The following is a 24,016-nucleotide window of genomic DNA, read 5'->3' on the forward strand; positions in this document are numbered from 1 at the left end:
ACTGTTATTTTAGATATGAACTTGTAAAAAGGATTCATGTCCTTGTCTTTTTATGAGAGAAGCTTCCTCGCTCTTCAAAACAGCCTCTGACAATCAAAAAATGTAACACCGCAATAGACTTTTAATTGAATTTTCTCTTTGTTCATGACACAGGCTCCGCAAATTTCCGCAAAAGTGCTTTTGTAAAACAGAGAGGTTGTGCTTTCTGCCATCTCCATGAAATGGAGCGCTAATTGACTCTCAAAGAAATCCATAGAATGCTTAAAATGTAGCCTATATTAAATGAACCAATAAACAAAATCTCTGATTACGCAGTTGGAATGAAAAGGTACACTACTCTATTAAAGATGTTTATGTGGAGATGGTGAGTGCAGCGTCGGCATTCGGGAACTTCATCTTTTCAGCCGACACTGACTGAGAAAGCAAGTTTAACAACAAATGTTTTCTTTCCCCCCAACACATTTATTATCATTACTTTTGCCGGTGCAAGCTTTATGCACGTGCATGAGCACAGAATAGGCAATATACACCTATATATTAAAGGATGGCTACTATGTTATTATATTAATGCAACGAGGACACTGAGGCAGAAGTAGCAGCAGACAAATACTAGAAAGCAGGCAGTGGGTCAAAACCATTACAGCAGTCCGATCGGTCAACAATCCAAGGGGTAATCCAAAAGACAATAGTGAGAAGGCAGACTTCGGGTCCAAACCGTAACATCAGTCCAATCAGGCAAACAATACAAAAAGGGTAATACAGGAATTCGTAAAACAGAAAGCAAGGCAAAATCATACACACAGAATCAGGCAGAGAAATAATGTAAACACGCAATAAGGCAGGTTAACTGGCAATACTTCACAAAGAGCATATGCATAGTCACTGGTTAAATAGTCTTCAAACAGGAAGTGAATGTAGAAGAAGCAGAGGGAGCAGTAACAGCCAGTACTCGGGTGAGGGCTCCCTCTGCTGGCTTGGCATTACAATTAATCAATTTAATATACAGTAAAGGTGCAAGTAGCTGACTAGAAAAATCTTTAGTCAAGGGCAGGCCTACTTGGTACTTTTCATTTTTAAAATAAAATGCTGTGACATTTCGAAAAGTGCACCTGCTAATCACGTCACGTTATATTGCAATGCAGGAGTTATGATTGCATAATGAGTCAAATGTTTTTATTTTTACTTAATTTTTTATGTGTGTGGGTGCTATGGGGGTGCTCTTGGGGGTGCTGAAGCAGCTGCTAGCCCCTTTTTAGTGCCACCCATGTTTATACGATTATAAAAAAATATTTCTTCACACCTGTGGCAACGCCCCTGCTAAGTACAACTTTGTTACTGTCCACCACCGGAATTAACTCAGTGTTTTTTGTTTGTATCAATGAACACAACCAGGGTATGCTTTAAGTTAAACAAAACTCTTTTGTTCAATTAATTGATTTAAAGTAAGTAAATGTAATGTGCAACACTGAAGACTGTAGTAATTCAGCATTTGCATTACAAGAATGAACTAAATTTATTGTAAAATAAAAAGGGACAATTGTACTCTTAATTTCATCCCATTTAATTTAAGGCGAGTATTGATTTCCCAAACAACAACAACAACAACAAAAAAAACAACAACGATTTTTCCATGCATTGTTTCAAAAAATATTTACACATGCTGCATAAAAAAACCAACTATGGTATTGAACATAATTATATTCACATGTACACACTTGTGCTGAGATGCAGAGATGTTATTGTATGTGTGTCAGTTGGTGTTTTCTGGACAGCAAAAGCTCTGTGTGGGTGTAGGATTTGTTGTGTGGTGGTGTATGCATTTCCAGGAAACCCCAGATCTTCAGTATCTTGCACAGTGTGTCCAGTGTCATGATGAGTGTTTGTAGCTATTCCAGTGAAGCAATATTCATGTGTCCAATTTTAATTACCAGGGCATTGTGTGTTGTGATTTTTATTTGAGGCAGTTCAAGCAGAGCATCAATAATGTCTGTAATGTTCAAGATCTACAGGTGTGCTGACAACGTTATTGCCAGTTTCTGAGGTAGATTTCATAGTGAGCTTTCCAGACGTTTTTTTTAAATGCTGTTGATTTGAAGTATGTTTGACATTTTGGACTAAGTATTCTTGTACTGGATAGGGACATGTTACCAGTGTAAGGTTTTAGTGGACATATGTAAGTGTTTGTGCTCCAATTATTTTACATTCTTCAGTGACTGAAGTTGTTGAGGGAACAAACATTGTCGAGCCTTGAGATGAGATGCTTGTATACTCAGTGTCTTTTGTTGTGGTTTGTCATCAAATTTTCTGACTGAGATGTTACTCATTCTGTACCACTATTCGATGTTAAGGCAATGTTCCCCCCCAGACTGTGACTTCTGCTGTTTTGTTGGATACTGTATAAATGGTTTTACATTTCTCATGATGTTGTGACCCTCACTGTCTTTTTGGACAATTTTTACATGCATTAATACCTGTTGAAATAGAGGCATTGGCATAGATTAGTATAATAGGAGTATATTAACGCTGTTCTTTTCCATTTCTGTATGGTTTATTTCAAAGAGATGTATGAATATTTAAAGGGAAAGTTTACCCAAAAATCAGATTATTATTTTACCACAATCAAATGAAGATTTTAAAATACAGGCTAAGTGTCACTAATTAAACAACTATATGTTCAGTCTAAAATTCAGCTTTGCATAAACCATTATTAAATATGCATAAACAGCCTTTTCATTAACAGAATAAAATAATCAGGGTTGATAGTAGGGCTGGGCAATATGACAATATGACCTGTTCCTGCCCACTGATTCCCCACTGCAAAAATAAAATAAAACAAAATAATAAAAATAAAAAATAAAAAAAGCTTTACTTGAGTTTTTTTTTTTTTTTTTTTTTTTGTCCAAATATCTTAAAATTCTTAAACCAAGAAGCATTTTCTAGACAGCGGAAAATTATTTTCTTGTTTTCAGAAAACAATAAGTAAAAATAAAGTGAGCTGAAGCAAAATAATCTTGTTTTTGGTTTGAAATAAGATTATTTTGCTTGTTTTAAAGGAAAAACTCACTTCATTTTGACTTATGTTTTCTGAAAACAAGACAGTAATTTTTACTTGTCTGGAAAATGCTTCTTGATTTAAGTAGGAAAAGCATGTTTTGCATCAGGTCTCTGATGGCATGTCTGTGCAAGCAGGGTGTGTGGAAATATGCAAATACACAGGTTGATAATGGTTACAATGACTGGATGGACATTTTTTGGTCCTGAGACGTCCACATAAGTCATACATTTGTTTTAATATTCAGACTACTTTGATCATTAATTACTATCAGGTTGAGAGTTTTTTTGGCACATGTCAGCATGACATCAGATCAAGTCGGACGTAACTCGCACACTTTTCTAACTGGCATGCATCTCGTGGTGATCAACAGTGATTGGTGCTGTGCTGATTTTGCTCATCTCAAACAAGTCTATTGATTTCTCAGTTTTAATTGACACTGGTATGGATTTAAAATCAGTATTTTTGTTAGTCTGTGCTGTTTTCTGTTGATGACTGATCAAAACATGACTGAACATTTGTAGTGTGCCTGTCATTAAATAATTCCAATAAGCTTTTTTACTTTTAATATGAAACAGTCTCAAGTTTAAAATTATGCTCATTTTTTTTTACACAATTCAAAGAAGAAATGTTGAGTTGCTTCTCTTTTATACGGCGTGACAGATCACTTACTATAACCACATCAAGTTGAAGTGACAGCGCAGAACACACTCACCAGTGAGAAGAAGAATGAAAAATAGAGTTTGGTCCATTTCTGAGAAACAAAAATACAGATGAACTCAGATTTTAAATATTCAGAGATTTGTTTTGGTGTAAAACATAATTGAAAATAATTAAAAATCCATCTCAACAAGAACATAAATGCAGTGCATACAATGATTAAACATTAACATTTTAAACATTTTATAAACTCTAATTGTATTCCTTCTTGTATTCTATTGTGACAGTTCTTAATTACTTTAATTACACAGAAACTGCTGTTGGTCACTGACAGTAAAGAAGGTGCAAAACAAAAATAGAAGAAAATGCAAATGTTGATGTGGATGTTTACAGAGTGTCAGTCTCCACCACATTCAAATGAACAGACTTCCAGAGAAACACAACAACACAAACATATCAGAAAAACAAATGAATGAGGAAGAAAAATGAAAAGGGCTTTTGTTTAGAATAAACATATGATACCAGTAACATTAAAGCTAACAATTAGCAACTTTATCTAACAACTTATGTGACTTGTTTTGTTTTTCCTCTCAGTGCAGTTTTGACTATGCAGATTGTTTTAATCCATGCAAAAGAAAACCTTTACAAATTATTTTTAACAATTTAACTGATTAAACTGAAAATTATTCTTACTGTCAGTTAATGGGTCAATGCTATCATCCCTACCCAGAAACACCTGCTATGGCTTTCTGATCTGTTTTATCTCTGAGTTTGTTTTCCTGACTGACGTCATTTGACTGTTTCTCAGATAATACTGATAACTTTATTGACTTCTACATGTTAACTGTGTTCGAATTTTTCCTGTTTGAATTTGGCCTGAAATTGAAGTTGCAGTTGATTTAACTACCCTATTATGACATATTTCCAGTTGTGTGCGAGTTTATACCCATCAAGATGAATAAATTGGGTCAATTTATGTTGACAGTAAAGAATTTGCAAGAACATGGAAAACAAACAGAAAGAGAAGAAAATGCAAATGTTGAGGTGGACATTTACGGTATCTACCACATTCAAATGAACAGACTTCCAGAGAAACACAACAACACAAAAATATCAGAAAAACAAATTAATAAGGAAAAATGAGTAATAAACAAATGATGTGATGCTGAATGAGGGATGAGAGCAGATATAATAATCACACTAAAGCTGCAGACAGAAACATCAGACTCAGGACAGAAACACACAACCTCTAAAGTAAGAACAACTCACATCTTCATTCTTTAACTAGAATTAGACTTTTAACATGCTAATATTGTCATAATCATTGTGTACGATGCATTTATATTCCTGTTCAGATGGATTTTTAATTATCGCTGAAATCATGTTTTACAACAAAATTAATCTGTGAATGTTTGAAATCTGTATTTTTCTTCCTCAGAAATGGACCAAACTCTATTTTTCATTCTTCTTCTCACGGGTGAGTGTGTTTGTGGTTTTATTTATGGTTTCTAGTTTCATTAGGTTTGATCCTGTTCTGAAAAGCATTAAAGCAAAGTCTCTCTTTCACAGCTCTCTGCTCCGTATCTGAATGTGTTCAGCGTCAGTATCACTTTATAAATGAGATCAAGACCTGGACTGAAGCTCAGAGATACTGCAGAGAGAAATACACAGATCTGGCCACCGTTGACAACATGAATGACATGAACGAGCTGAAGAAGAGTGTGAATGATGGAAGTGTTCAGTATGTCTGGATTGGGCTGCAGAGAACAGGTCGTGATAAATGGCAGTGGTCTTCAGGTGAACCTGCGCTCTATCTGAACTGGGCTACTGGACAACCAGAAGGCACAGATGATTGTGCTGTGATGTTAAATGGACAATGGAAGGATTTGACATGTAGTGAAAACCGACATTTCATCTGCAACAACAGTGAGTTCATTTTTAGATGCACCATATACCTAATTATAACGGAATACTAAACATTATTAATATCTAATTTAATTGTCACTTTAGTAGAAACTGTGGATATTTGTCTCACTGTCAGTGCTTAAACAATTTCTGTATCAATAATGTCATTCACTGAACACACATATTTTGTTGTCCCTCTTTATGATAATTTGTCACAATGGAAACATGTAATTAAAAAAAACCTAAAAATCGTACAGATCTAAATTGATATTATGTTAATAATAAACATACAGCATTTTAAGATTAGTCCACTGAATGGCAAGTTGAAGATTAATCAGAGAGCAGTCGGGGGGTGGAGTTGAAAACGGAGGCGTCAAGTCAGACACTTTATGCTCTTGTTAGTGAAGCTCTCGCGGTATTTGCATGCTCTATCACAAATGAATTAAATGCAACATTTGTCAACAGTGTTGCCAACTTATTTTCAGAAAATGTTGCTAAAGGCAGGACAATTTGTTGCTAAATATAGTGCTGTCACTGCGCGATGTGTTGTGGAAACAAACGATGGTTTTCTCCAATTTGTCAATAAAGCTCAAGAAGCAGAGTTCCAGATGTCAAAATAAGACTTTATTGAACACAGCAACAAAGCCGAGATGACAGCCGCTGCATCTGAATCTTTGTCTGTCGGGGCATCCATACTTATACCCTGTTCTTATCAGTCTTTTCAGCCAAAAAATGACGATTCGGCCTCTGATTGGTCTTACTCCACTACTTTTTTTTCCATTTCATCCTTGGTCTCCCCCTCTCCCAAGATGCAGGTGTGCTCATGACCATTCATCATACTTGTTTGTGCCATCCTTGTCATATTCTTGGAAGTCACCCAAAGTTCACTGGTTCACTCTAGTTCATTGGCACTACCCAGTGGAAAGCACTGTACTACTACTACCTAAGACTCACAGTCTATATTAAGACATTCAATATTGAAGCAATAATTGAAACAATCACCATATTGATCATATATATATATATTGATTATGGTTAAAACCATACTTCATATTTTTGAACAAAATATCACAACACATGACATAATTATGTAACCAGTGCAGAACTGCATAGTTTAATAGAGCATAAAATTAAATTTGATGTACTTTATTATTAACTGTACATTCTAAGCAATTATATTCTTAAGCAGTGTATTGGTAGTTAGTATTCTACGCTTTAAGAAAAGTCTGTAAAATGAACTTTTAATTGAAGAAAATTTGTGCATTGATTTTTTTTTTTTTTTTTTTACAGCTTTTACCCAAATTTAAAATTACACATTGTATTTTGTGTTCTCAGGTCACAACTTGGAAATTAACAGTGCTTTTTTTTCCATTTTCCTACATTTTAAACTGAACACTGTAGCGAGAGACTACATTACCCACAAGGCTATGCAGGAGTTTCTGTATGAGTTCCGATTGTCACTCAGTAAAGGGTTTGTTGTGAGAGTACTTCAGCGTCCAGTCTGATCTTTTATACATGGTATCAGAACGTGGCAAAGAACGCATATCTCCGGATATACTTATGACCTCAGTCGCATGTGGACACGGTGTGTGATTAGGATACCGGCAGAGAACAACGGTGACTTTTGCATGCTCACGAACGCGGAGAGAGAGCCAGTGAAGCTGCACTAGCCGGTGAGAGGGAATCAGCACACACGCGAGGAGTGAAAGACATGGCAGTGTCAGTGCAGATAACGCAGCCCGAACCGTTCGACTTTTCAAGTCCGAGTGAATGGCCGAGATGGATCCGACGATTTGAAAGGTTCTATGTTGCATCCGGATTAAAAGACCAAGACGAAGAATATCAGGTAAATGCACTCCTGTATGCAATGGGGGATGCAGCTGATGATATTTTGAGTGTCTTGCTGATGACAGCGGCAGATAAAAAGAAGTACAGTTCAGTTAAAACTGCAATGGAGCAACACTTCATAGGCAAACACAACGTGATTTTTGAAAGAGCACAGTTCAACTTGAGATGCCAGCAGGAGGGGGAGAGTGCAGAAACCTTCATTACTGATGTGCACAAGTTAGCAGAACATTGTAGCTTTGGGGTGCTAAAAGATGAACTCATAAAAGACCGAATTGTAGTCGGGATAAAGGACAGAAAATTATCTGAACAGCTGCAAATGGACTCAGAATTGACCCTTGCAAAGGCAATACAAAAAGTGAGACAGAGTGAGACTGTTAAGAAACAACAGACAATAATACACAGTGCTGCCGGAGTTGACCCCAAGACAAATGTGGACGCATTAAAACAATGAGAAGAGGAAAAAAGTTCCAATATACAGGGAAACAGAGAAACAAAGACCAAAAGTTTGACACGCCAAGTGGAAAAGAATGTGGCCGATGTGGTAAAGGACGAAAACACACATGGAAAGATTGCCCCGCCAAAGACGTAGAATGTCGAAAGTGTCACAAAAAAGGACATTTTGCGGTGGCTTGTCGCAATGGTCAAGCAATATACACAGTCAGAGAAGTGCTGTCAGACAGTGATTCTCAGGACTATGCATTCTTATGTGAAGTGTCTACACAAACCACCAAGCCATGGATTGAAAAAGTCACTCTGAATGGAGACGCCATCTGTTTCAAGTTGGACACAGGCGCGGATGTGACTTCGATACCAGACAGTGTATTCGACCCGAAGCGAGATGGTAAGCTAGACAAACCACTGAAAAGACTAGTGGGTCCAGGTAAACATTTGCTGGACGTAAAAGGCTGCTTCCAGGGCAAAATGTGTGCAAAGGGCCGATCCACAGATCAACCTGTATATGTTGTAGCTGGATTGACACAACCACTTTTGGGCCTGCCAGCTATACAAGCCATGAGGCTAGTGCACAGAGTCAATGAGGTGACACAGACAGATACAGACTTTAAGGCACTCTACCCATCTGTGTTTCAAGGGCTAGGCAAGCTGAAGGAACCATACCACATAGAGCTGGAACAAGGGGCGGTACCATATGCACTGTCAACACCTCGAAGAGTACCTCTACCTCTCAGAGACAAGGTGCGTGAAGAGCTTGAGAGAATGGAACGTATGGGAGTCATATCAAAAGTGACTGAGCCCACAGCCTGGTGTTCCGGGATGGTAGTTGTGCCAAAACCGACGAAAAACAAACTGAGAATCTGTGTAGATCTCACACCATTGAATGCAGCGGTGAAGAGAGAGCGTCACATTTTGCCTGCTGTGGACCAAACACTGGCAATGATGTCAGATGCCAAAGTTTTCACAAAATTAGATGCGCGGTCAGGATTTTGGCAAATTCCTTTAACTCCAGAATCACGTCCCCTAACAACCTTCATCACTCCGTTTGGGAGATATTTCTTCAACAGACTCCCATTTGGAATTGCATCCGCGCCAGAACATTTCCAAAGGAGGATGTCGCAGATGTTTGAGAACTTTGAGGGAGTATTGTGCCATGCGGATGATGTGTTAGTGTACGGGCGGAACAGACAAGAACATGATCAAAGACTGCACCGTGTACTGCAGAAGATGCAGGAAGAGGGACTTACACTCAATGAGAAGTGCGAGTTTAGGCAAGAACACATCACGTTTGTTGGGCATAGGATGTCTTCAAAAGGAATTGAGCCAGATCCCAACAAGGTGAAAGCTATCCTACAGATGCCGGAGTCTACACAAGTGGAGGACGTGAGGCGCCTTATGGGCATGGCAAACTACCTGTCAAAGTTTGTGCCTCAGATGGCAACCATCACAATGCCACTAAAAGACCTACTGAGAGAAAAAAATGAGTGGGTTTGGGGAGAGCCACAACAAACTGCGTTCAAAAAGCTGAAAAGTGGGCTGAGCTCTCCGAAAGCACTTGCTCAGTACTCAAATACAGCAGAGACAAAAGTGGCTGCGGATGCATCACCATATGGAATAGGTGCCATCCTCACACAGAAGCAAGCAGATAACTCTTGGCAGCCTGTCACATATATCTCAAGAGGACTGACAGACACAGAAAAGAGCTATGCGCAAATTGAAAAGGAGGCACTGGCTGTAACGTGGGCATGTGAAAGACTAACATCATACCTGCAAGGGCTTCACTTTACTCTTCAGACAGATCATAAGCCCTTGGTTCCACTGTTGAGCACCAGAGGTTTGGATGACCTCCCTCCTAGGGTGTTAAGATTCCGACTGAGACTCCTCAGGTATGATTATAACATTGTTCACGTGCCAGGAAAAAACCTCATCACTGCCGATACATTGTCCAGAGCTCCACTAACTGACACTCCATCTGCTGAGGACCTACAGCTTGAAAAAGAAGTCCAGGTGTTTGTGGATGCTGTTGTGTCTTCGCTCCCTGTTACGGACACAAGGCTGGAGAAAATTAAACAAGCGCAACAAACTGATGAGACGTGCAAAACAGTGGCATGCTACTGTCAAACAGCATGGCCACAGAAGCACAGAGTGAGTACAGGGATTATACCCTACTGGCAAGTCAGAGCAGAGCTGTATCTCGTGGAAGACCTTCTGATGAAAGGTGACAGAATTGTCATCCCTCAGACACTCAGAGGAGAAATACTTCACAAACTCCACGAAGGTCACCAAGGGATCTCTAAATGCCGCGCCAGAGCTCAAGCTTCAGTATGGTGGCCAGGTATCTCTGCACAGATTCGAGAGACTGTGGACAGATGTGAAATGTGTCAGAGATACAGAACACAATACAGAGAGCCCCTACTACAGTCAGAAGTCCCTGACAGGCCCTGGCAAAAGGTCGGAATGGACCTCTTTGAATGGAGAAACAAGACCTATCTGCTCATCATTGACTACTTCTCCCGATATATAGAGGTGGCTGAGCTCAGGGTCACATCAGCTGAGGCTACTGTTCGTGCTGTGAAGGAGGCTTTTGCACATCATGGATATCCAGAGACTGTTGTATCCGACAATGGGCCACAGTTCTCTTCAGAGACATTCGGGTTATTTGCGAAAGAGAGCTGCTTCACACACGTCACGAGCAGCCCTCAATACCCACAAGCTAATGGCGAGGCTGAACGTGCGGTGCAGACAGTCAAGTGTCTGTGGAAAAAGGACACTGACCAAACCAGAGCACTCTTAGCATATAGAGCCACACCATTAGAACATGGATACTCACCTGCGCAGTTACTGATGGGAAGAAACCTGCGCACATCTCTACCTCAGTCTTCAAGTCAGCTCACACCACAATGGCCTGACTTAGAGGCTTTTCGCAGGAAGGATGAAGAAGGAAGGCGCAAGCAAGCAATACACTACAATCTTCGCCACCGGTCCAGAACACTTCAAGAGCTCACCTCAGGACAGAAGGTGTGGATCACCACAGAGAAAGCTCCTGGGACTGTTCTAGGGACTGCAAACAGGCCAAGGTCATACCTAGTAAAAACTGACAAGGGCATTCTACGAAGAAACAGAATCCACCTGAGAGCCACAGGGAACTCCTCTGGTGTCATCACCAAGTCAGGTAGAGTTTCCAAGGCTCCTGAGAGACTTGATTTATGAATGGAAAAAAAAAAAAAAAGGGGGGGAAATGGGATGAATGTAAAAGAATGTGGATGTTTCAGTTTTCTACACTTCTTAAATGTTAGAAAAGAGTTCCAGAGAAATGTTGTGTAATAAAAATGTCAGCATAAGAATGTTTAAAATTCGATACGTGATGTCAGGAAAGAGTTGCTAATAATCTGACAAAAGGAAAAGCTGAAATGAGTTTAATGTTCTGATAAATGAATACAGAGTTGATCTGATATTAAAAAGAATGTGGGGATTAGCTAAAAGGAGGAGGTGTAGCGAGAGACTACATTACCCACAAGGCTATGCGGGAGTTTCTGTATGAGTTCCGGTTGTCACTCAGTAAAGGGTTTGTTGTGGGAGTACTTCAGCGTCCAGTCTGATCTTTTATACAAACACCAAGTGCAGGTAGAAACTAATCACAAGGTGTTATCATAAATGAACAATTATTAGTGAACAGCTGCATCTAGAAACTTTATTTACGTGATGTGTGTCCTGCTAGACACCTTTGATTACCAATTTGTGTGTCATTTATAGGGAAAATGTGTGCCTTTTTATAATTTGAGTCACAGTTGCCAAATTTGTTGCTAGGTGCTTTAAGTTCCTAAATCTAGCAACAAAACTGCTAAATTGGCAACAGTGTACAAATACACAGACGTCCCTGCTGAAAAAAAAAAAAACGGCTATAACCAGCCTAGGCTGGTTTTAGCTGTTTTTTTCTTTCAGCAGGGCTTTCAGAAGCATTTTCATGAGCAACAGAAACCCTTTTCATATACTGCTTAATACAGGGCCATCCGAACCAGTGGCGTCTCATGAGTTTTAAAGTAGAGGAGACACACTAATTGTATTGGTCTGGGGATCCCTGCCGATTTGCTTTAAAACCACTTTAAAATGGCTTTTTGGATGCTTTTAGTCAGAAAACGTAAAGCAAATGACACATACAGCAAGATAAGATAATTTCACTTACCTGGTCTATCACTTGAAGCAAACATCCATCCCTTCTTAAAAGTCTGTGTTAAAAGAGAGCTGCTGGTTGTGCCATTTAATTAAGTCGACTGCTGTAGCCTATATCCTATATCCACTACATCATCTGCGCAGCGGGAGACTTTCAAATATCACATAATTGATTGGTTGAAATACCAGAAGGAAGGCTAGCCTCTTCTACGAGTTATCTTTTCCCGACACTCCTCAGCACTCAAAGTGAACACTCGATGGTGATTGGCAAATTGTTTTTTTTTTACCAACAGAGGCGCAAGCGCTCTACGGTGACCGCCAGGGGACACCTTCGGTTTACTTAAGTTTGTCGTGGCCACGACATGTAAACTCGTGGGAACGTGACATTATGGCGTGGCCATGAGATATTAATTAGTGGGAACATCATATTAACTCGAGGGAACGCCATATTATGTTGTGGCCGCGCGATCATTTTGTCGAGGTTATGTCATGGCCATGTCTTATGTTGAGGGAACAACATGCATTTCTCGTGGCCCTGGGTTTAGTGCATAAACAAACCTTCGGTACCATAGTAACCCAGGATTATCAGAGATAGGTTTATTATTGTATTTTGAATTAAGAAATTATTATATTGTCATAGACATTGATACAATATTAAATGATTATATTAACAATAGGCGATGCTGTCTACGTGAATGTTGTGTGCAATGTAGACGGCATTCAAAAGAAGTTTATCATTAATAAATATGACAAAGTACATCAAATAAAATAGCCCTACAAGAAACATTTTATGCATCCCAGTCTTGTTCATTAACTGATCCTCTTTTTTCCATAATATTTGAATTATTCGTTTATATTTGTTATTTTTTGCTTCATTTCGATCTCTTTTAACGTTCTGAATGTAATACTAAATGTTCGACGTGCCAATAAAGCATTATGTCTTGATCCTGGCTCTGTCGGGGTTTTTCCTGTCTGTGTGTCTGTTTGTGTTTTTGTTGTCATCTCGCCACGTGCGCTGTGACTACGTCACTCTCCTCGCCCCGTGTCTCCCTCCAGCTGTTTCTCGTTTCCCATTTTCACATTCACACCTGTTTTCGTTCTCTGCTAATTTCTTCCTCTCTATTTAAACTCTCATCCCCTCTGTCCTGTGTCAGTCCGTTTTGATCTCTTGCCAAGTCTAGTCTAGTCCTGTTTATTCTCTGCAATTTTTCTTCTCGCCTTTGGCTTTTGTTATTTTTTGCTCTTTGCCCATACCCAGCTAACAATTTTTGGTTCCCAGAACGTTCTGGGAACGTTAGGTTTTGGTTCCCAGAACGTTACTGAGAACGTTCCCTATTGGTTAGCCAGGAAAGTTTTCTTAACGTAAATAGAACGTTCCCTGTAGGTTAGGGGAACGTTCTGGGAACCTCCCAGCTAACAATTTTTGGTTCCCAGAACGTTCTGGGAACGTTAGGTTTTGGTTCCCAGAACGTTCCCAGAACGTTACCGAGAACGTTCCCTATTGGTTAGCCAGGAAAGTTTTCTTAACGTAAATAGAACGTTCCCTGTAGGTTAGGGGAACGTTCTGGGAACCTATCGGGAACGTTCCGGGAACGTTCTCGCAACGTTCTGAGAATGTTCCCGGAACGTTCCCTGTAGGTTTCCAGAACGTTCCCCTAACCTACAGGGAACGTTCTATTTACGTTAAGAAAACTTTCCTGGCTAACCAATAGGGAACGTTCTATTTATGCTCCTAGAAGGTTCCCTGAAAGTTCTCTGAAGGTTCCCAGAACGTTCTCCTAACCTCTTCACTCCGATACCGCTGCCGTATGTCAGCACTCCCGCGTCCCGTAGTAAGCAGCATGGAAGACGGACGGATGTGGACCTCAATAATCACTACTACAAACCATGTCTTGTTTTAAACTATTGTTTAATCCTTACAGATATTTAGAGCACATTTAGCCACCATAAAATGACATTAAATTATCCTTTAATATCTTAGATTTGTTTTATTCATTAATATATAAGATTAGAAGTACCATAACCCAGATTTTGTTTATTAAAGCACCAAATAACACTGACTTTAACAAAATATTGGATTTTAAAAATGTGAATTTTATTTTTACAGACATTGAAAACGAATAACATTTATTTGACTTTACTTAGAATAATATTACATTCGTTTCTTACCACTGAATTAACGACGATGTGCTTCTCTCTTTTGGTCAGTACACAAAAACTTCTCCGTTAACATCATGTTCTCTTCAATTAGACGTGTCAAATTTCCCTGAAATCACAATATTTACTCTCGTATATATATTAATTATAAGTAATTATTCATTAAAGCGATCAATCAACGAATGTTAGTCAGTAAAACGAAATGACCGTTAATTTTTAAATTACGCGAGTGCGCGGCTTTCTGTGGAAGGCAGAATTGAGCGCGTGCTGGAGAAGCGCGTGCATATCAGAGGCGCGCAGAAAAGAAATATACAAACAAACCCAGTGTTAATGATATGATTTTCTGACTATGCTTAACCTTGGCTTAATTGGAATTATACTATAATTATAATGCGATTTGACCACTTTGATGTCTACCCTTTATTAAACGCTTATTTCAGACATGAAATTCTGCAAAAAATAGTTTGTTTATGATGAAAAAGAATACATTTTAGCATTAGAATGATCAGAAAGATCTGCCAAGTTTTCATTAATTTACACGGATATGACAACTAAAAATAACCTGCAGGGAACGTTCTGGGAACGTTCCCTGTAGGTTATTAAAAAGAGAACCTACAGGGAACGTTCCTAGTTTGATGGTGTTGCAGCTCTGCATTCCGTGCCGTGTCATCCTCAGTGTGCTTCCTCACGTCGGGTTGAGATCGCTCCCCGAGGATTCTCCGTTTGTTACTGCTGTGATTGTTCAACGCTGGGTCGAGATCGCTCCCCAGGGATTCTCTGTTTGTTGCGGTTGGGAGTGTTCTACGCCGGGACGAGATTCTCTCCCCGCGCCTCGTCATCCTCCGTGAGTTTTGCCTAACGGGTCGAGTTCCTCCCTGTGCGCTTTTGGACTGTGAGTTTTTGTTTTGTTTTGTTTTTTGCTTTCCCCAGATTACCTCCAGGGTGGAGCGCTGGGAGGACTATTTTCCTTGAATATTGTGTTTGTTTGTGTTTTTTTCAATAAACCTATTTTGCCCCGCATTTGAGTCTCCCATATCAGTCATGACAGATTATGCTATATGACTGGGATTTTTACTGGAATGTAGTTTATAGGTTGAATTCAACATATATATATTTTTTTATTTCGCCTAATTAATAGATAGCCTATATAAATAGTGTTTCATTGACGAGTGAATCATTCACATATTTTTCATTTGTATATCGTTTATGGTCACACAAGGGCATAAATACAATCATAAAGTCAAAACTTTATTGGCATAATTGTCTTTTACAATATTTGCAAAATATATGGCAAATACCAGCATATACAGAATGTTATTTAGGTAAAGAGATACACAATAAATATAAAAAAAATAGATCTAAGTCACTTATAATTTATTATTATTAGGCTATTACTATTTTAATAACTGGTTAGGGCTATATTTTTTAACGTCTGACAATTATGCCAACAAAGTTTTGACTTTTTGATTGTATTTATGCGCGTGTGTGACGATAAATGAACTTTCATTTACAAATGAAACGTGAATGATTCATTCCTCAGTGAAACACTATAGTATTTATATAGGCTAGTCTATTAATTACATGAAATAAAATAAAATATATGTTCAATTCAACCTTTAAACTACATTCCAGTAAAAAACAGTCATATAGCATATGTCGAGCATTACAGTATCATTTCCATGTAAAGAGATCAAAATGAAGGGGGAAAAACGAATATAAACGAAAATAAAAATATAACCAATAATAATAGACTAATAATAATAATAATAATACAAATACGGAAAAAAGGGGATCAGTTAATAGAAGGATATGTTAAATTCACTGCATTCCAGTAAAAATCCCAGTCATAGAACTTTTACAGTATCATTTACATTCAAAACGTTAATTAAAGAGATCGTAATGAAGGGAAAAATAATGAATATGAACGAATGATACAAATATTACAGGAAAAAAGAGGATCAGATAATGGACAAGACTGTGGGATGCATAATATGTTTCTTGTAGGGCTATTTTATTTGATGTACTTTATGTAATATTTATTCATGATAAACTTCTTTTGAATGCCGTCTACACCTTGCACAGACAACATTTGCGTAGACAGCATCGTCTGCTAAATGTTAATATAATCATTTAATATTGTATTAATTTCTACAACAATATAATTTCTTTATTTAAAATAAAATATTAATAAACCTATCTCTGATAATCCTGGGTTACTATGGTAACGCAGGTTTGTTTATGCATTAAACTCATGGCCACAAGAAATGCATGTTGTTTCCTCAACATAAGAAGACGTGGCCACGAGAAATGAATGTTGTTCTCTCATCATAGCATCTCGTGGCCACGACATAAGGATGTTGTTACCTCGACAAAATGATCTCGTGGCCACGACATAATATGATGTTCCCACAAGATAATATGACTTTCCCACGAATTAATATCTCGTGGTCACGACATAATGTCACGTTCCCACGAGTTTACATGTCGTGGCCACGACAAAATTAAGTGAACCAATCAGGTCCTGTAACAGAAGGAGCGAGACGAGAGACGAGCGGATCCATATGCAAACTTTTATTGTAAGGACGAGACATAGACATGGTCAGGCAGGCAGGGTCAAACAACGGCAGACAGGAGTATGGACGGCGAGACAAGTAATCCGAGACAGGCGAGGGTCAATCCAGCGGCGAACGTAATCCGTATGGGCGAGGCAGTAGAGTGGTCAGACAGGCGAGAGTTCCGAAAGGCAAAAACAAGAAAACAATACACAGGTTACAAGGAAAACGCTTAGAAGGAATGCAAGGCAATTCAATACTCGGCAGTGAGTCACAGGAAGATCGGGGTATAAATAGTGTCTCTGATTGGACGCGGGTGAAGTGCAATGGCTGATGGAGAATGTAGTCCTGGGTGTAGTGCAACAGTCCGTGTGTACAAACAGAGTGAGAGAGCCCCCCCCAAAGAGCGGCTTCCAGACGCTCCAAACAAGCCATAGTCCGGGGGAGCGGTGGGGCGGGGGTTAGACAGGGCAAGGGCCGGAGGGCCAGGTCCATATGGAGGACCAAGTGACTGAGGCGGAACCGGCAGGGCAGGAGCCCAACCAAGCGGGGCCGGAGTCCACCAGGGCGGAGCAGGGGGCGCAGAAGCCCTCCAGGGCGGAGCAGGAGGCGCAAGAGCCCTCCAGGGCGGAGCAGGAGGCACCGAGGCCCTCCAGGGCGGAACAGGAGGCGCCAGTGCCCTCCAGGGCTGAGCAGGAACCCGCATCATGGATTGGGACCTGGGGAGAACAGGGACAGAGGAGGCAGACAGAATAAAGGGAGAAGCAGAGAGTTTAAAGGTTAACGCTCCCTCCATAAGAGGTTCTACAGCTGGCGCAGACTCCTCTGGAGGCATTGGCGCAGCTTCTCCGACGGGGAAGGCCTCCGGAGCAGATTTGGGACCAGACGGGACCCCTGGAGCAGACTTGAGACCAGACGGGTCCTCTGGGGCAGACTTGTGATCAGACGGGAGCTCTGGAGCAGGCTTGTGATCAGACAGGAGCTCTGGCGCAGGCTTGTGATCAGACGGCAGCTCTGGAGCAGGCTTGTGATCAGACGTGACCTCAGAGGCAGACTTGTGATCAGACGGGAGCTCTGGAGCAGGCTTGTGATCAGACAGGAGCTCTGGCGCAGGCTTGTGATCAGACGGCAGCTCTGGAGCAGGCTTGTGATCAGACGTGACCTCAGAGGCTAACTTGTGAACAGACGTGACCTCAGAAGCACACTTGTGAACAAACGTGACCTCAGGAGCAGACTTGTGAACAGACGTGACCTCAGGGGTGCAGTGTGCAGCCCATACACACCAGATGGCAACCGCCATAAAGGGAAGAGCAGTGGCGGGTGGCAGGACCTCTTTAGTGGTGGATCTAGAAGGTGTTGACGCCACTGGGATGTTTGCTGCCCTCACTGACACTAGGGGTGTGTCCAGCACGCTGGCCATCATGATAGGCCGAGACCTTGGGATGACAGATGAGACATGGCGAGGCTCTGAAAGGTCAGGCGGGACGTGACTCGATTCTGGGCAGTTAGATGAGACGTGACTTGGCTCTGGGACAGCAGCAATAACTTGACTTGGCTCATGAAGATCACCTGTGGCTTGACTTGATTTGTGGTGACTGGCTGAGGCCTGACTTTACTTGTGAAGATCAGCTGTGATTTGACCTGGGTCGTGAAGGACAGCTGTGGTTTGACTTGGTTCTTGGAGATCGGCAGTGACTTGACTTGGTTCGTGGAGACCAGTTGCGGCCTGACTTGACTCGGGAGGATCCGTTCTGACTTTGCTTGACACAAGAACCTCAGTCTTGACCGTACTTTGCTCAGGAACACCGGCTTTGACGTTACTTGACTCAGGAGTGGCAGCTTTGTTTTTGCTTGACTCAGGAGCGGCAGCTTTGAATCGGTTTGGCTCGGGAACCATAGCTTGAACTTTGCTTGATTCAAGGACCCCGGCTGTGACTTGACTAGACTTAGTAGGAACAGCCACTGTTATGTGACTTGACTCAGGAACCGCTTCAGGAAGGGCGGCCATGATGGGTGCAGACTCAGGAGCAGAAAACATGACAAGAACAGGCCGTGGCTTGGTTGACATGGCGTTAACAGGCTGTGGCTTGGCTGACGAGGCGTTAGCGGGCGCTGGCTTGGCTGACGTGGCGTTAGCGGGCGCTGGCTTGGCTGACGTGGCTTGGCGGCCATCTTTGCGACCAGCTCTGGCATGGCGGCCATCTTTGCGACAGGCTCTGGCGTGGTGGCCATCTTTGCAACAGGCTCTGGCATGGCGGCCATCTTTGCGACAGGCTCTGGCGTGGCGGCCATCTTTGTGACAGGCTCTGGCATGGTGGCCATCTTGTACGGTGGTTCTGGGCGCTCGGGTGAAACCTTGCTTGACCCTGAAGGAAAGACGCCCGTGACCATGCTTGACTCAGGAATGATGGCTTTGGCTTGACTGGACTTGGAAGCTTGACTGGACTCTGGAGTGGCAGCTATGACTCTACTTGACTCAGGAAACACAGCCGCAACTTGACTGGACTCAGGAAACACAGCTGCAACTTGACTGGACTTAGAAACTTGACTTGACTCGGGAAACACAGCTGCAGCTTGACTTGACTCAGGAAATGTTGCTGTAACTTGACTTGACTTGGAAACTTGACTTGACTCAGGAAACGCAGCTGCAACTTGACTTGACTTGGATACTTGACTTGACAGGAAACGCAGCTGCAACTTCATATGGCTCTGGTATGGCAGCTGTGACGTGACAGAGCTCTGTTTTCACCGCCATTTTGTAAACGGGCTCCGCCGTCGCCACCATGGTGTGAACGCGCTCCGACGCAGCCGCCATAGTTTGAGCGTGCTCCAGCGTGGCCGCCATTTCACGAAGGAGCCAGGCGGCCAGCGTGTCCGTGGCGTCACGCTCCGGCGCGGCCGCCATTTTGTGAGCGGGGTGCGCGGCTGCCATAACCGCGTTGTCGCGTTCCTCCTCCGCGACCCCCACAGTAAACGACGAGCCCACACACAACAGAGCAAAGTCCATGAATAAACGAAATGATGAACACGGACCCTCGCGACTGAGTTTTGACTGGAGTGGTTGGTTAACTCCTTCAATGAAAAGGTCTATTAACACACAGTCCGGGAGATCTGAAAAATTAGCAACGTCCAAGTACTCTCGAATGTAGCCCTCGAGTGTTCGTGTGCCCTGCTCGAGGGCTAACAACAGTTTTGTAGAGTCCATACCTGCGTGGCATCCGGATGAGAAGTTGCTGGATCCTTTATTGGCCGACTATTCTGTAACAGAAGGAGCAAGATGAGAGACGAGCGGATCCATATGCAAACTTTTATTGTAGGGACGAGACATACACATGGTCAGGCAGGCAGGGTTAAACAACGGCAGACAGGAGTATGGACGGCGAGACAAGAGTAATCCGAGACAGGCGAGGGTCAATCCAGCGGCGAATGTAATCCGTATGGGCGAAGCAGTAGAGTGGTCAGACAGGCGAGAGTTCCGAAAGGCAAAAACAAGAAAACAAGACACAGGTTACAAGGAAAACGCTTAGTAGGAATGCAAGGCAATTCAATACTCTGCAGTGAGTCACAGGAAGACCGGGGTATAAATAGTGTCTCTGATTGGACGCGGGTGAAGTGCAATGGCTGATGGGGAATGTAGTCCGGGGTGTAGTGCAACAGTCCGTGTGTATAAACAGAGTGAGAGCGACATCTGGTGGTGAGCGGTCCACGGTTCACGACCTGGGCTGCGTTTCCCAAAAGCATCGTAAGCTTAAGTTGATCGTAGCTCCATTGGTGGCAATGGGTCTACGATGTACTTAGGCTTACGATGCTTTTGGGAAACGAAGCCCAGATCTGTAACAGGTCCCCTCCCGGTCACTGTAGAGCTCAGCTCTGCCCAGGCCTCCCCCTGCCCTTCTCTATCACTTAGCGGTTGTAATTAAATCAGCAGATTTGGCACATTAGAGATGGAAAAGCGGCGCTGTCCAAATTCAGTAACATGTTATGGTATTAAAGCTAACAAAAATACACATTAACTGAAATGAATTGTGAACTTTATTAACTGTAAATCCTCTCATTTTCTCCTCAAAATTTTGGGGAAGCTGTGCCTCCCCCTGACGAGCCGCCACTGATCTGAACGAGAATAAAGTTTAACATAAACGTATACTATTTAAATACTAATAAAGTGGGGTTATATATGCCTTTATCTGTGTTTTATGATAAATGTGACTTAACGTAACATTGCGCCTACAGTACAAAAAGCTTTTACTGTTCTAAAAACACAGATTTGTGAGCATTATTGGACTTGATGATGGATGGATGATGAAACAATCCCCAAAACCAGGCGTGACACAGCAGTGACTAAAGGTGGATTAGCTCGATATTTTCAGCCTTTTTTTTTTAGTGTCTCAACACAAACCTACAAGGGCTTTGTTTTTCATATGTAGATTAACTTGAGTCTGGTCCATGTAGGAATGATAGTCCATTTGTTGCTGAGAAATGTAATGTAGCGATTCGATATTGAAGCTATTTTATAATAAAACACAGAAATGACATGATGTTTCTGTGCTTCTAAATGTTTCTTTGTGTGTGACTGACAGTATGTGTGTTTCATTTAATGGTTTGAATGCTCATGTTCCAGCCAATCAGAAACAAGTTTTTAGACAAATCATGGTATAATATAACATATCTTGAACATTGTGAATATTCAATATATCACCAGCTGTAGAAGCAGATCAAATCTATGAATGACGCGTTTCTGATGTTTACACCGCTGCTCCTGTTCACATCTAAACCATAAAGAAATGTAAGAATAATGAACAGACTCATGAATCTTTTTCTCATTTGTTTTTCTTAAAGCAAACACAGGACTCGTTTTTGTCAATCAGACAATGAACTGGAGAGACGCTAAAGAGTTACTGCAGACAGAATCACATCGATCTGGTCAGTGTGAGAAACCAGAATGAGAATCAACAGGTTGAGCAGTTCATTAGTGATAGAAATGTATCTGGATCATACGTCTGGATCAGTCTGTTCAGAGACTCATGGCAGTGGTCAGATCAGAGCAACTCCTCATTCAGATTCTGGTACAATGGTGAACCTAATAATGTTGGAGGTGTTGAAAACTGTGCAGTGATTGTAGTGCAGACTCAGGGACAGTGGTATGACAACGTTTGCACCAATCAGTTTCCTTTTGTGTGTCATGAAGGTGAGTAGATCCTCACAAAACACACAATCCATCATCACCTCCAGATCTCCTAAAGTTCACACTATATGTCTTACATGACAAATTCATCCACAGTGTTTGTTCTGCATGTTGTTTTTGATCAGTCTCTCTCTAGTTTCTGCTTGTGGTTTGTTTCGTTTCCAGATAAACTGGTTCTGATCAAAGAGAATCTGACGTGGTCTGAAGGTCTGAGTTACTGCAGACAGAATCATGTGGATCTGGTCTCGGTTCATTCAGAAGAGATTCAGCGTGGTGTGATGAACGTGGTTAAATGGGCGTCTACTGCGGCGGTGTGGTTGGGTTTACACAACTACTGCAGCATGAACATGTGGCTCTGGGTGAGTGGAGAGACCATGTGCTATCACAACTGGGCTCCAGGGAACGGAATGACACGGGAAAACTGCAGCCTCGAGAACAGAAAAGGAGCAGTTCAGTCTGGAGGAGATCAGCGCTGGATCAGCCTTCCTGAATCTCACAAACTCAACTTCATCTGCAGCAGATACTAAGAGTGAGAAACATGCTAATGTGTTTACTTACATTAATGTTTTCATAGGCTATTTCAGTAGTTTTCTGATTTACATTTATGTTTGCTTTGTTCTTTATTAAGTTCTGAGTAAATCTGACGTGGTTGGGTTATACTGGGTTTTAAAAGTATCTAGAAGTGTGTTATATTTCTGTATAATGAAATACGTGTCTTTTAAGAAACTCTTTGTATACAGAGGCCCGTTTCTGAAAAGAGATAAAGAAAAAAAAAGTCTATGTTAACCCTGACATAAGGTTAGTTACACCAAAACACAGTGGGAGTGGGAAAACACCTTTGACATCTAGGCAAAGGCAACTTCTTAGGGTCTTGGATTTCCAAAAACATTTATGCACACACACACACACACACACATATATATATATATATATATATATATATATATGCAGATTTATATACAGACTGTAAACATATCTATGTTATATCACAAGCAGACTTAACTTCCTGTTTGGGTCTCTTTCTCTTTCCTTTTGTAATGTAACCTCTTGGGAGAGGTAGGTTTCTTTTGATTTTCTGTTAATTATATTCAATGTTCATCTGAATTATAGCTTTTATATCAATATTTTCACTCAGATTCATGTGTATAATGTTACTTTCCTTACTTGTGTGAATAGTCATTTTTGTCATTCTGCTCTGTTTGAGTTATATTTTTGCCTTCTACCTAAATATGTGGAAATGAGAGCCCATGGTGATATGTGTACAACATTTATTTTAAAGAAATAAAAATAAAGGCAAACCCATCTAAGAGGCTTCTTGTTTGTTTTGTCTATAAGCCCTGGTGACAAAATGTATGTGCTGGTTAGCCTGTGTTTCGTATGTGTTTAGGCAATCAGCATATACTTAATCTCAGGTAGTTCCTACTCTGAAGTAGAAGCTAATTTAGTTTAGTTAATGTAGTTAGAACTACAGCCGTTCCTAGTTCCTGCGATAAGAATTCTTTCAGGTTCAGATAATAGGTTATGATAAATAAATCACTCTGAGTCTTGTTATAATAAAAGTTTAAGCGAATCACTATCAGAAATGGTTTCGGTTTAATAAAACAATAACTCATAAGCAATAAATTCAAAATAACAGCGAGAAAGTCTTCACCCGAAGTGTGGCAAGGAAGAAGATCAAGAACTGGCATTTTATAGTCTGCCATAAGCATCACAATGTCTCCTCCTTGCATGTCCATATAAGTCACACATTTGGTACATACAAATACACATTCACATTCACAAGTTCAACCTGGAAACTGCAGCATCACCATGAGTATCACAAATTCAGAATGTACAAACACATTATCTTCAGTTACAATCAGACAAACCCATTCTTATCATTAACTTTCGTAACTCTTCTAGTATCTTAAGCAAAGCATATTCTTCTATTCTGCAACATTATACTTCTGCAATTAAATGCAATACATCTTTTATAGCAAAGAAAAATAAAATACAAGCAATCATCTTAGGAAGTCCATTTGCAACCATGTTGCAAAT

The 24,016-nt window shown here is 41.0% G+C and overlaps 1 protein-coding gene across 1 annotated transcript; it reads left to right on the forward strand.

Moving 5' to 3' along the window:
- The first annotated feature begins 5,152 nt into the window (after positions 1–5,152).
- LOC127161655 (macrophage mannose receptor 1) lies at positions 5,153–22,506 on the forward strand. The gene is made up of 3 exons (XM_051104375.1): positions 5,153–5,189; positions 5,282–5,638; positions 22,145–22,506. Exons 1-3 carry the CDS (start codon positions 5,153–5,155, stop codon positions 22,504–22,506), a joined length of 756 nt encoding a protein of 251 aa, XP_050960332.1.
- Positions 22,507–24,016: the final 1,510 nt, after the last annotated feature.

Source organism: Labeo rohita, unplaced genomic scaffold (genome assembly GCF_022985175.1).
Source record: "Labeo rohita strain BAU-BD-2019 unplaced genomic scaffold, IGBB_LRoh.1.0 scaffold_707, whole genome shotgun sequence".
Lineage (NCBI taxonomy): Eukaryota > Metazoa > Chordata > Actinopteri > Cypriniformes > Cyprinidae > Labeo > Labeo rohita.